This window comes from Perognathus longimembris, chromosome 22 (genome assembly GCF_023159225.1).
Source record: "Perognathus longimembris pacificus isolate PPM17 chromosome 22, ASM2315922v1, whole genome shotgun sequence".
In the NCBI taxonomy this organism is placed as follows: Eukaryota; Metazoa; Chordata; class Mammalia; order Rodentia; family Heteromyidae; genus Perognathus; species Perognathus longimembris.
In genome coordinates, this window is record NC_063182.1 from 7,379,976 (window position 1) to 7,393,249 (window position 13,274).

The window sequence follows — 13,274 nt, forward strand, 5'->3', positions numbered from 1 at the left end:
CTTGAGACATGGTTATTATTTCTATGTATTTACAAAATACTGGAGTCATTGGCTGTGCTTTGGGATGCATTCCTCAAAGATTATTTTGCCACAGCAGTATTCCTAACAAGTACAGGATATAGTGTATGTTGTGTAGTGAAGCATTCACAATACGAATCTATCACAGAGTCTTTTCTGATCCCTTCCACTTTCCCCGGATGTTTTCTCTCTCCCTTCTTTGAATGCACACTGTAATTTTTATATATTCTGTGGTTATCATCACCTTTTCATAATATATTGTAATGGCTTAAAGAGTTGTTTCTTTTTCCATACTTTGCTCATAATGTGAAGCCTCATATCTTATTCATCATTTCATTTCAGGTGTCAAAGTGCCTTACACATGTGTTACCCAAAAAAAAATCTTGGTACTTTATTATTTTTAATTTTAGACCCCTGGGCAATATTTCTTTTATTGTTTTAGTAAGTTTTTATGTTTGTCCCTGGTTGCTCAAAAACAAACTTTAAGTTCCTTTTGGGCCACAACAATATTCTAATACTTTTCTAGTCCCAGAATTCTTGGTTAAGAGTTGCTCACTTTAACTGACTAAACGTTATCAAATGTTTATCTAAGAAATATTTCAGAACCCCTAGCATCTATTTCCTGGTCACAGGAATCAAATCCAAAAAAATGTCGCTTACCATGATACTGACATTTGCATGATCTCCTTTCCTGTTGCGAATCTGAACACAGGATATTGGCATATTCAGTCCTACACCAGTGGCCAGATTTCTCAGGTCAGTAGCGTTGTATTCCCCACAGAAAAATAAACTGCTATTATCAGAACCAAGCCCCAGAGAGGCCCGGTAGAGATAGGTTTGAGAAAGTCTCTCAATTGTAGTGATATCTACGGCGGCTGATGTCATGTAAGGATTAGAAGTCATCCTTCTTCCATGCTTCAGATCCTTGGAAGAGTGACAGCAGCTCTGGGAGCAACAACCTGGCTTCTGTCTCAATTTGGTATACACACAAAAAAGTAAGCACCCCAGAAACAAGAAGGAAATGCAGGCCAAGGCAATTGCTAAATACAAGTTCTGCCCAGAAAGCTGTCCTCCTGGTTCCCACACATCTTCAAAGTCTGGAAGGATCTGAGGGGCCGAGTTACTCAACAGCACACCCACAGTGACAGAGGAGGAAAGCGGCGGCTCTCCATGGTCCTGAACCACTACCACCACCCTCTGCTTAACTGCGTCTGTGGGAAGAACTAAACGTGCAGTACGCAGCTCTCCCCTATGAGCTGAAATACTGAAGAGGTTAGGGTCAGAAGCCTGGGAGATGTGGTAGGAGAGCCAGGCATTGGAACCACTGTCTGCGTCCTCTGCTACTACTTTTGTGATCAAATGTCCAGTTCTGGCAGAGCGAGGTACGATTTCCACTGGGATAGAGCCATTTCTGGGCAAGGGAAACAAAATGATCGGAGCATTGTCATTCCTGTCTATCACAAACAAATTGACGGTCGCGGTTGCACTTCTAGGAGGAATGCCCCCGTCCCGGCCTTCCACCTGAAAGTGAAAGCCCCTGAGCTGCTCAAAGTCAAAGGAAGTTTTGGCAGTAATCGCCCCACTGGACGGCTCCACTACCACTAAGCTAGAGGCTGGCAACCCTTCAGAAATAACGTCCAACAGCTCATAAAAGACATGGCCATTCATCCCCAAGTCTGGATCCTTGGCAAAAACTCGGCCTAAAGAGGCTCCGGGGCCATTATTCTCAGCCACAAAAAGCTCCTGGTGTGCTTGATGGAAGCTGGGTGTATTGTCATTCACATCAGCGACTGACACCGTGAGTGTCCTTTGGGTGCTGAGCGGGGGGGTGCCACCATCCGAGGCAGTTATCAGGACCTGGTATTCACTTGTCTGCTCCCGGTCCAAGGGCCCATCCGTCAGCAGGCTGTAGTAGTTGTCCAAAGAAGCCTTCAACTGAAAAGGCCCACTGCTGGCCATGCTACAAATGACCCTACCATTGAGACCAAGGTCCTCATCTGTCACACTCAGGAGGGCAATCACGGTGCCGGGGGTGGCATCCTCGGGCACGGGGCTGTAGACAGTCACGAAGCCCATCTCCGGGGCATGATCGTTCACATCAGAGACTTCCACCAGCAGTTTAGCGGTGCTGGCTAGGCTGAAAGCGCCTTGGTCTCTTGCTTCTACGTAGGCTTCCAGTCTTGTTTCGGGGGGGCCCAGCCAGGCAGCGACCCGCACCTCTCCGCTTTTCGGGTGCACGTGAAAGAGGTGCCTCCACTCCGCGGGGGTGCTGTTGCTTAGGGAGTACCAGACTTCGCCGTTGGCGCCTTCATCCGCATCCGAGGCCTGGACTTGAAATAACACGGTCCCGTTGGACGCGGTCTCGGGAACCCTGGTGCGGTACACGGAGCGCTGGAAGACGGGCGCGTTGTCATTGGAGTCCACCACGACGACGGTGACCCGGGCGTCCCCGGAGCGCGCCGGCCGCCCCCCGTCCTGCGCCGTGAGCACCAGCGGGTGGGAGACCCGCTGCTCCCGGTCCAGCGCCTTCTCCAACACTAACTCCGGGTACGTGCTGCCGTCCCCCCGCGAAGCCATCTCCAGGCGGAAATGCGGGGTGGCACTGAGGCGGTAGCTGAGCGCGGCGTTGCTCCCCTCGTCGGCATCGTGGGCGTTGGGGAGCGGGAAGCGGGCTCCGGGGGTCAGGAACTCGGGGATGTGCAGCCGCACGTCCCCGGCGGGGAAGAGGGGGGCGTTGTCGTTGGCGTCCAGGACGTGAACTCGCATCGTGTGCAGCTCCACGGGGTCCTGGAGCACGAGCTCGTAGGTCAGGACGCAGGCGGCTCGGGGGCCGCACAGCCGCTCGCGATCCACGGGCTCGCGGACCACCAAGCTGCCGCTCCCGGGGTCCACCCCGAAGTAGGGCTCGCGGTGGCCGGACAGGAAGCGGAAGTTCCTCAAGGGCAGCGCAGCCGCGGGCAACTTCAAGTCGGCGGCCACGTTGCCCACGGCGACGCCCGGCTCCACCTCCTCCACCACCGCGTACTCCAGCTGCCCCGCGGCCGCGCCCGAGGCGACCCACAGCCAGAGCACCGCCGCCCGCCAGCCCACCATGCTCCCGCGGCGCGCCCGCGCTCCGCCGGCCCGGGGCCCGGGAGCGCGCGCCACGGCGGAGGGCAGGCTCGGGGCGGGCGCCCCGGGAACCCCCGGGAGCCCCCTCGGGCGGGCCCGCTAAGAGCCGGGCTGGCTAGGCTGGAGGCCGGGCCGCCGTCTGCGAAGTGGGGGCGAGCCCGGCGCCGAGGGGCCCCCAGCGCCGCCTAGGGGCGCAGAGCGGAGGCGCACGGCCGGAGCAGGGACCCGCGCGGCGCCCCGTCCGCCCACCCCCGGGGCCGCTGCCGGGACCTCGGCCCGCGGCGCCGGCCACCCGCGCCGGGCAGGACCGGGAGGACGCGGGGAGACACGGACTGGTCCGCCCTTGGAGTGCCCGGGAGAGCCGACCGCGGAGTCCCGGGGGCGCGGACGCACGCACGGATTCCCCGACAGCGGGGCCCGCGCGGGGCGGGGGCGAGAGGCGGGGCCCGGAGCGCGATCGACCCCGCCTTCCAGGCTCCGGAGCCAGCGCAGGGGCCCCCGGCCCAGGGCTGCGGCTCAGCCGCTCCGCCGCGGGTGGAGGAGCCGCCCGGGGCTCGGAAGGGGCGTCCAGGAGGGGCGGCTCGGGCCGGGGAGCCGCTTTCCCGGTCCTCCGGACTCAGGCTTTCGGGCGCCCCGGAGCCCGCGGGCGCCAGATTTACGGAACGACCGAGAACCTGAGAAAGGTGCAAACTGGTCCCCAAGAGGACGCGTCCCCCGGGCCCTGGGACGGCGAGGAGAGGCGGGAAAGCTCTGGAAACCCGTCCCCTCGCTCCTCAGAAAACAGCGCAGGGCACGCTTTCCTCCAACTCCGCTCTCAATCCAGCCGTGGACATGGAAGTCAGAGTAATGATTCGTTCTGTAAGAGACTTCATCTCTAGACCACCACAAACACCACCGGGTCCCGGCCGACAACCCGGCTGCTTTCACTGAGAGGTCAGTTAAAACGGATCCAAAGGATTTTGGTGAAACAGTGCGTTTCTCACTCACATCCTTCTTTTAACACGTTTGTCAGATCCAAGGCTCCAAGAATCAAAACATGGAAGACAAAAGGAATGAAAATCCCAGAATATAACATTTTGACTAGAAAACTGACTACAAGTATTGATTATTGTTGGAACCAGGTGAGGACGCATGTAGGTAATGACACAATTCTCTGGATTTCTGTGTACATTTAAATATAGGTGTTATGCAGTCATATTCAACGTACATTATGTAAAAAATAAAGTGAGGTAATTTGAGGGGAGGAAGGGGAGGCAGAAAATGGGGGAGAACAAAGGGGCGGCATTGACCAAGAAGCATTGTACTCATAACCTGACTTATGGAATTGTATAACCCTTTTGCACAACTACTTAATAAATTCAAAATAAGTCCGTTTTTATTGTTTATTTAAATAGTGGGGAAAGGGGCAGCTCCGACGTTCTGGGTTTTTTTTAAATTATATTTTATTATATTTAAGCAGTTGTAATTGGGGTTTACCCAACATTGTATTCTAAAGTCAAAAGTAAAAGTGATAACCCAGGTTTCTACTGAGTGAACCCCCCCAACATCACAAGGCCATCCCCTATCTCTTCCAAAAAACTGGAAGAAACAAGATGTGATATAAGGTGATGTACCTGGCAAATGCACTCTGGTAAATTTGACTTTATGAATTAAGGAACCAGGTAAGAATTAAAGCAAGAAACGTGCCAGCCCATTAAGTAGAGTTATTGAAACACCTTGTTAGGAGGCAAAACAGCCCACAAAAATTGAACTTATTTTATCAGAGTTCAAAACACAAACTAATTATCTGCTTCAGTGCCACAAAATAGCATTTGAAATCCTCATCTTAATGTAATGCAGCCAGTCCAGCTAAGTGCTTTGAGATGAAAGATCATTCTTTCCAGTTTTCCATTCCCAGTTGAGGAACTACACCTGGAGAAGTGTACCTATGTTTATAGCTGCAGTCAAGCCTGCAGTGTTACCCAGGGTTAGAAACTCGCATGGATTGTGGTGTGAGAACAGGATGAGCGTGCGAATATTCATCAAAACTCCTTTGCATGTTTCTCACATTTGCCCTTTTTTGTGCCTTTCCATTTAAACTGTTACTGGTGTCTACTTCCAAAGGATTTCATATGTGTCAAGAAGTACCAGGGCTGGGGATATAGCCTAGCTGCAAGAGTGCCTGCCTCGGATACACGAGGCCCTAGGTTCGATTCCCCAGCACCACATATACAGAAAACGGCCAGAAGCGGCGCTGTGGCTCAAGTGGCAGAGTGCTAGCCTTGAGCAGGAAGAAGCCAGGGACAGTGCTCAGGCCCTGAGTCCAAGGCCCAGGACTGGCAAAAAAAAAAAAAAAAAGTACCTAACTCCTACTTATTGACATCTGTCTTGTCCTATGCAATCCTCACTCTAGATATAACACTGAATTCTTGTTAAATAAGCTAGAGTTTGTCACAAAGCAACATCTAGGAAAAGATATCCCAAAGATAAATACTACAGATTTTTAACCTTTTGGATAAGATAACCAAATAAACATTAAAACCTTGAATTAATACAACTTCGCTTTCGTAAGCCTTTCATGGCTAATATTTTGTTTTGTCATTTTCCTCTAGTTTCTCCTATTACAGTTATTTCCAAGGTTTCATTTAAAGGAAATATACTTTAAGTTAGAAAACATAATCTTGATTTCTGTGTGGCCTCTGCTGTCCAGACTACCAATATAAGGCCCTCCCATTACACTTGGCCTTAAGTTGTAATTCCCAAAATTTCTGGTTATATTGCATCAGCTCTTATTAGAGATCTCCAAGCCAAAGAAGAGTAAATCTCATGCTCACCAAAGACTATGTCAGCAAAAGGAAAGCATACTTCCCACAAGTTTCCTTAGTACTTAAGATTATTCCCTAAGAATATTTTAGGTAAATCAACAGAATTTCGCCATCACATTAAACTAATTTTACTTCTGTAAAGTAGCTTTAATGTGCCCAAATTGAGCCTAATAGAGTAGAAAATCACTGAGAGCAGATTTTGTATCATTTGATTTTGTTTATACAGTTTCTAGCTAAGTTCCAGACACATAAATAGCTAAAGTTCTCTTGGCACACAGCATTCTCTTGTATTTATTATTGTTGTTGTGTATTATTATTATTATTATTATTTTCCTTAGGACCTTTGCCAGTAAAATCACTATAGCATTTCTTAAGTTTATATTTTAAAGAGCTAGTTTTCTCCATGATACCTTCTAAAGTTTCCGGGGCCTTGCTTTATGATTCTATACTACAGTTAACTCTGCTGTATTTATTTGTTATTTTTAATAATTATATCCAATTTATTAAAAATACTATTCTATAAAAATAATTTCCTATTTCATACTCAAAATGTGATAAGAACTTATTCTTACTACAGACTAGTTATCAAGCTACAAGAAGTGAAGATCGGGCTGGGAATATGGCCTAGTGGCAAGAGTGCTTGCCTCATATACATGAGGCCCTGGGTTCGATTCCTCAGCACCACATATACAGAAAATGGCCAGAAGTGGCGCTGTGGCTCAAGTGGCAGAGTGCTAGCCTTGAGCAAAAAAGAAGCCAGGGACAGTGCTCAGGCCCTGAGTTCATGGCCCAGGACTGGCAAAAAAAAAAAAAAAAAGAAGAAGAAGAAGTGAGGATCTAGCCCTTATATTTCAAACACTGTATATGTGATTCCTTTAAAGACCAAAATTTCAATATGACAGAAGAAGCCATTCCCACTGTCCATCTGCTGCCCTTAACTTGAGCCTGCTAAAGACACTTTAGACCTACATTGTTAGTTGTTTACATCTGAAGTTGACTTGTATCTCCAAGTTTTTTTCTTGAATGGTGCCTTTATATTGTTGGGTTTTTTTCTAAAGATCAGAGCTCCTTGAGGACCATCACGAGGAGTATGTATATCCATTCTCTTTTTTCTACATTTCACAGCTATACTTCTTTAATTTGTTAAATTTTATGTTATTTCCCATTTATTTTTGTCAACCTTTTCACGTGAGCTTCTGTCTTGGTTTCATTTGGTTTGGATTGCTTTACGCACTGCTAGGTCTGGAACCCAGGTCCTGTTGCATTCTACACAAGCACTCTACCACTAAACCATAGCCCCAGAACTCCTGTCCCTGACTACATGCTAAATAGAGCCTGTTCACATTTTTATTTACTTCTTCAATGTTGCTTTACTTCTGTGACTATTTTGCATTTCTCTTGTTTCATGAGTTGTGCCAGCTTGCTTTTTGTGTTCTTTTTTGATCTTTTAATTTTATTCTTGAAGCTCTGAAACTGTTTTAAGTTCTTCACTATCTAAGGCAGTTTACAAGTTTTGTGAGCAGAGTTTGAGAAAATATGTGTGAACCTTATACTTTCCAAGAGTTTAGTATCCAAGATATGTAAGAACTCAAACAATGCAATAGTTAGAAAATACTATCCAACCACATCATAATTATATTGAGAGACTAGAATCTTTCCCCTAAAAGTAGTAACAAACAAGGTTGTCCTCTATTCAACATTGTTTTGGAAGTCCTAGCTAAGGCAATATGGTAGAAACAGAGAAAAAGATACATAGACTATACATGGATACTTATAGATTTGTTCTTAATCAACAAAAATAATCAAAATATTCACTGCTCTGTGAATAAGCAATCATCTGTACAATGGAATATATTCATCAGTAAAAATAAATTGTCAAGACACAAAACAATGGATAAATCTTAAGTGCATATTGCTAAGGTAAAGAAAGTAGTCTGCAAATTTTACACACTGTAAAATTCCAAATTACAGGAAATGAAAAATTGGTTTTTGCCATGTGTTCAAGGTGGGATGACATAGGGAGAGTTAGTAGGTGAAACACAGGGGAAACTGTTCTGTATGATACTGTTATAATTTTTCAATCTGATACTACTTTATAGCATGAAAAATAAACCTTAATGTTACTACCTTGGGAAGAAATACAACATGCGGTAAAAGAATACAAATATAAGAAATAACCTCACTGAAGGAGATGGAGTAATAAAGTGTCAACCCAGGCAACTTTGGAAACAGATGGAACTCGTAAAACTAAAGACAAAAAAAAAACCCTTTACATAGTGTTGCACTCCAGTTAATAAAATGATTTGACAGTTCTGAAATCATTATACATATATGCTGGTAGTGAACAATTAAACAAATGAATGATGAGTTGTGGGGTCATTTTTCTCTGTTGAGGTGGAAAGCTACATTTCACTTAAGATAGATGCAGATAGCTACAAAAAGAAATATGTATCTATTTCCTTAGTTGTGCCAGCAGAGGGCCCAGAAATGTCTTTCATGAACTATGGGAGCACCTAATAAAACTTGATTTTTTTTCTTCTGATCTGTTTTAAAGTTGCAAATATGATATGCCCTCACAAGTAGTGTATGTTTTCTTACATTCCACAATAGGATTAGCTAAATCAGGAAATTAACATAGATACAACACAACTAGGTAAAGACAGACTTGATTCCTGTTTTGCGAATTGTCAAACAGTGTCATCTATAGCAAAAGAAAAAAAAAAACTGTACTAGGGTCTAGATTCCATTCCAGAATCACAGAGAACATTTAGTGATGATAAATAAACTCCTTTAAGCTGGAATAGTTCCTCATTCTATCACATGCTTGGCATTTCCAAAGACTACTGGTGGTTTATCTTGTAGAATGGCTTGTTTGCTATTTCCTCATAATTGGATTATTTCTAAACCAATTTCCAAACCAATGATTTCTAAACCAATTCAATAAAAGGAATCAGGGGTCCTTGTAAGAAAAGATTATTCTAGAACTGGCACAGGAAGTGTATGAGGTGAGCCAGAAGCACTTGTAGTGCCATTAAGAAAGTGCTAAGAGCGAAAACAAAAACAAACCAAAATAATGGGTGTGTCAAAGGTATAAATGGTCAACTGAAAGAGCTCTCAATGTCCTCAGCTTAAAAGAAAAGAATTGAGGAACAAAATAGATGACCTAGTATTAGATTATAGCCCAAAGTATTAAGCAAATATCTATAAGTCTTTTTATTTTAAGAAAGAAGGAGTAAAGAAAGAAAAATAATTTTCCCAGAAGTAAAAGCTAAACCGGAGTAAGAATAACAGCAAGGCAAGACTATGGCTAATGCCACCAGAGAAATATAAAATGAAGACAAGAAAATAATAAAAAAAAAGTAAGAAATAAAACTACCCCAATTTGTAGATGACATGAACCTCTAGCTAAACGACCCTGCAGATTCCACCCCAAAGCTCCAAGAGCTGATAAATAACTTTGGCAAAGTAGCAGTATTTAAAAATCAATCCTCAAAATATCAGTAGCTTTTCTGTATATCAGCAATGAGAAGAGTGAAATAAAGAAAGCAATCCTATTTGCAGTAGCCTTGAAAACTTTGAAATACCTAGAAATCAACTTAACCATGGAAGTGAAGGACATCTACAGTAAAAACTATGGAATTGAAGAAGACATTAGAAAAACATCTTATATTCCTGGATCGGCAGAATTAATACTGTGGAAATGAGAGTGCTGCATAAGAGTATCTACAAATTCAATGTAATGCCCATCAAAACACCAATATCATTCTTCATTGAGATAGATAAAACAATCAAAAAATTCATTCTGACCCACAAAAGACCCAGAATCAGTATTTTGTGGCAGTATATTATAGCCTATTCCATAGGGTTTGGGGTTATGGGTGCTTAGACCTATCATATATATGCTATAGGTAAGGTTGAGTAATCTTAGAGTACTGAATAATCTTACAGTCTGAGTAATGTTAGAAGATTGGACTCTACATATCCTAAGCATTCAGCGATTTTTCTTCAACAGCAGTCTCCTTGAGTAACAAAATAGATGAAGTAGTATTATATTATATTATAACCCAGAGTATTAAGCAAATATCTACAAGTCTTTTTATTTTTAAGAAGAAAGGAGTAAAGATGAATGGCAAGGGTTTACAGCACAGATCCATCAGACTGAAAAGGTTGTTTTCCAAAGATATACAAGAACTCAGTAAGTATGTGCTCCAAATATTTACCATAAATTATAGTACTAGAAAGTATGTCAGCCAGGAAAGTGTAAATTGCAGATTCAAAACTATAATTCTGGGCTGTGAATATGGCCTAGTGGCAAGAGTGCTTGCCTCCTACACATGAAGCTCTCGGTTCGATTCCCCAGCACCACATATATGAAAACGGCCAGAAGGGGCGCTGTGGCTCAGGTGGCAGAGTGCTAGCCTTGAGCTGGAAGAAGCCAGGGATGGTGCTCAGGCCCTGAGTCCAAGGCCCAGGACTAGCCAAAAAAAAACAAAAAAACAAAAAAAAAACTGTAATTCTCCTCAGGAGGCTGAGATCTGAGGATCATATTTCCAAACCAACCTCGGCAGAAAAGTCCATGAGACTTTTCCAATAAACAAGCAAAAGGCTAGAGGTGGAGGGGTGGCGTAAGTGTTAGAGCACCAACCTTGAATGAAGAAGCTAATCAAGAGTGAAAAGCCTTGAGTTCAAGCCCCAGTAGTGGCACATACATTTTGAAAAGTAGAAAATATTTTAATTAAATAAAAAATTGGGGAAAAATGGAACCACTGGTGAGCAAAGAACATAAAATATATGCGAGAAGATAGATTTATTTGTGGATAAATAGATAATGGATAGATATTGAAATTTTTAATTGTTATGAAATCATGATTACTATGAGTTCCTCTCCAAGTAAAAAGAACACATAACAACAAAAGTTCTTTTTAAAGGATTAGTACAAAATCAGCTCAAAATACCCAAAGTTGTAAATTTTAAAAGAAAGGGAGACATAGTATCTTATTCAACTGCATGAGGAAGAGAAGAGAAGAAAATGAATTTTATTTTAAATGCTGAGCCCTACTGAAGTGACTCAGGAAGTGGGGGGTGTGACATTCATTAGTAACAATAGAAACATATTGGTGTATTAGGAGCCCTGAGAAGGTCTTCTAAATTTCCATATGTGAAAAAGTATATTGATAAAATGTCAAAAATAAGGCAATTACTTTGAGAGACTATAGTACTTGGATGCTGTGTTTTCTGTTAAATTATAGGAAGTTTAACTTCTATTTCTGAATAATAAACTTCAAAATCTAAAATGACATGCTCACATTCAGGAATTAATTCCATTTTAGTTGATTATCACTTACACGCTTCAGAATTATGGAGTACTATGAACCAAAATATTCACACATTGGAATTGTCACATACATATTATTTTTTAAAACCTAAGGAAGGGAAAAGTCAAAAGTACTTTTCTTGCTGTATTTCAAGTTTTTCATTCTTATTTTCCCCTCTTTGCTTCTTATGATTGTTTCAGTTGAATTATATTAATGAGTCCTTAGGTTTTGAGCATGACAAGACTTAGTATAAGGCTTCTGGTACTCCAGATTTGGGGGGGGGGTTGAGATCAGACCTTGAACTTGGTACCTGATGCTTTCACTCATTGTCTACTCCCCTACCAACTGAACCCCACCTCAAACCTCAAGATTCTTGTTATTCACATACTTCTTAAATTTTTATCATACATAAAACAGTAGTGTAATCATTTATGATCATATTTTATTTCCTTTGCCCAACTGAAAGGAATCTAAAATTGTAATGAAGCATACCACCCATAATACAAACTTGATTGATTTGAATTCAACATTAAGAGAAAGACATTATATTGAGTTTAAAAGGGAATGTTAGTATTCATCTCCATGCTGTGTGTGTGTGTGTGTGTGTGTGTGTGTGTGTGTGTGTGTGTGTGCGTGTGCCAATCCTGGGATCCTGGGTTGTAAACTCAGGGCCTGGGTGTTTTCCCTGAGCTTTTCTGCCCAAGGCTACTGTTCTACCACTTAAGCCACACCTCCACTTCCACTTTTTTGGTGGTAAATTGGAGATAAGAGTTTCACAGAATTTTCTGCCAGACTGGCTTCAAACTATGATCCTCAGATCTCAGCCTCCTGCCTAGCTAGGACTACAGACATGAGCCACTTGTGACCGGCTATCTGAATGCTTCTACTAAGTATGCTTAATGTAATTAATAAAAGTTAAAAAAAAAAACAGAATTAACAAACAGATATCCACATTTAAGCACAATTTTGTGCCCAAATCTACTGCTATTGTATTGGAATTTAAAGAAACAGTACAGATAGATAAGATACTGTTTGTCATAGAATAAAGTGTGGACTTCAGTGTGTTGTTTTTTTTCTATCCATGATAAACAAAAAGAGAACTACACAAAGCCAGGCACTGGCGGCCCAAGCCTACAATCCTAGCTACTCAGGAGGCTGAGATCTGGGGATCACAGTTCAAAGCCAACCCTGGCAGGAAAGTCTATGAGACTCTTATCTCCAATAAGCACCAGAAAATCAGAAGTGGTACTGTGGTTCAATTGGTAGAACACTAGTTTTGAGCTGAAGAGCTCAGGGACAGCGCCCAGACCCAGAGTTCAAGCTGAGAAAGAGAGAGAGAGAGACAGAGAGAGACAGAGAGACAGAGAGAGAAGAGAAAACTACACAAGACATATAAAGGAACTATTTTCAAGACTAGATAAGCAGTGAGAAAGCACACACAAATGAGAAGAACCCTAAGATTGTCCACATTACCCTCTCTGAGGCAATTTTTAAACACTGTCAAATTGTTTCCTGGGGGAAATATTATTCGTGGTTGACAACCACAACTTTAAACACACACACACACACACACACACACACACACACACACACACACACACACACTGAGCACCTGACATTTTAAAATTCAAAATATCTGGAATCTGACCAAAGATCTAGAGATGAAAGAAATAAAACGTATATAAGAAAAAAAGGGGCTGGGAATAGGGCCTAGTGGTAAGAGTGGTTGCCTCGTATATATGAAGCCCTGGGTTCGATTCCTCAGCACCACATACATGGAAAATGGCCAGAACTGGTGCTGTGGCTCAAGTGGTAGAGTGCTAGCCTTGAGCAAAAAAGAAGCCAGAGACAGTGCTCAGGCCCTGAGTTCAAGGCCCAGGACTGGCCAAAAAAGAAGGGAAAACAAGAAAAAAAGCACATAATGACAAAAAAAGTTCAAATTAGTAAAAAAAATATTGTTCATGCATTTATTATAATTAGGCTTATATATTCAAGAACATAGGCAAAATATGAAAATTAAGTGGAG

At 43.1% G+C, this 13,274-nt stretch overlaps 2 protein-coding genes across 3 annotated transcripts in view; both read right to left on the reverse strand.

The window, feature by feature from the left end:
* The window catches only part of LOC125340045 (protocadherin alpha-C2), a 136,407-nt gene that overhangs the window by 73,116 nt on the left and 50,017 nt on the right, over positions 1–13,274 (reverse strand). The window lies entirely within an intron of this gene.
* On the reverse strand, positions 485–3,129 carry Pcdhac1 (protocadherin alpha subfamily C, 1). The gene has a single exon (XM_048331449.1). The coding sequence runs from the start codon at positions 3,109–3,111 to the stop codon at positions 634–636; it is 2,478 nt and encodes an 825-aa protein (XP_048187406.1). The 5' UTR covers positions 3,112–3,129; the 3' UTR covers positions 485–633.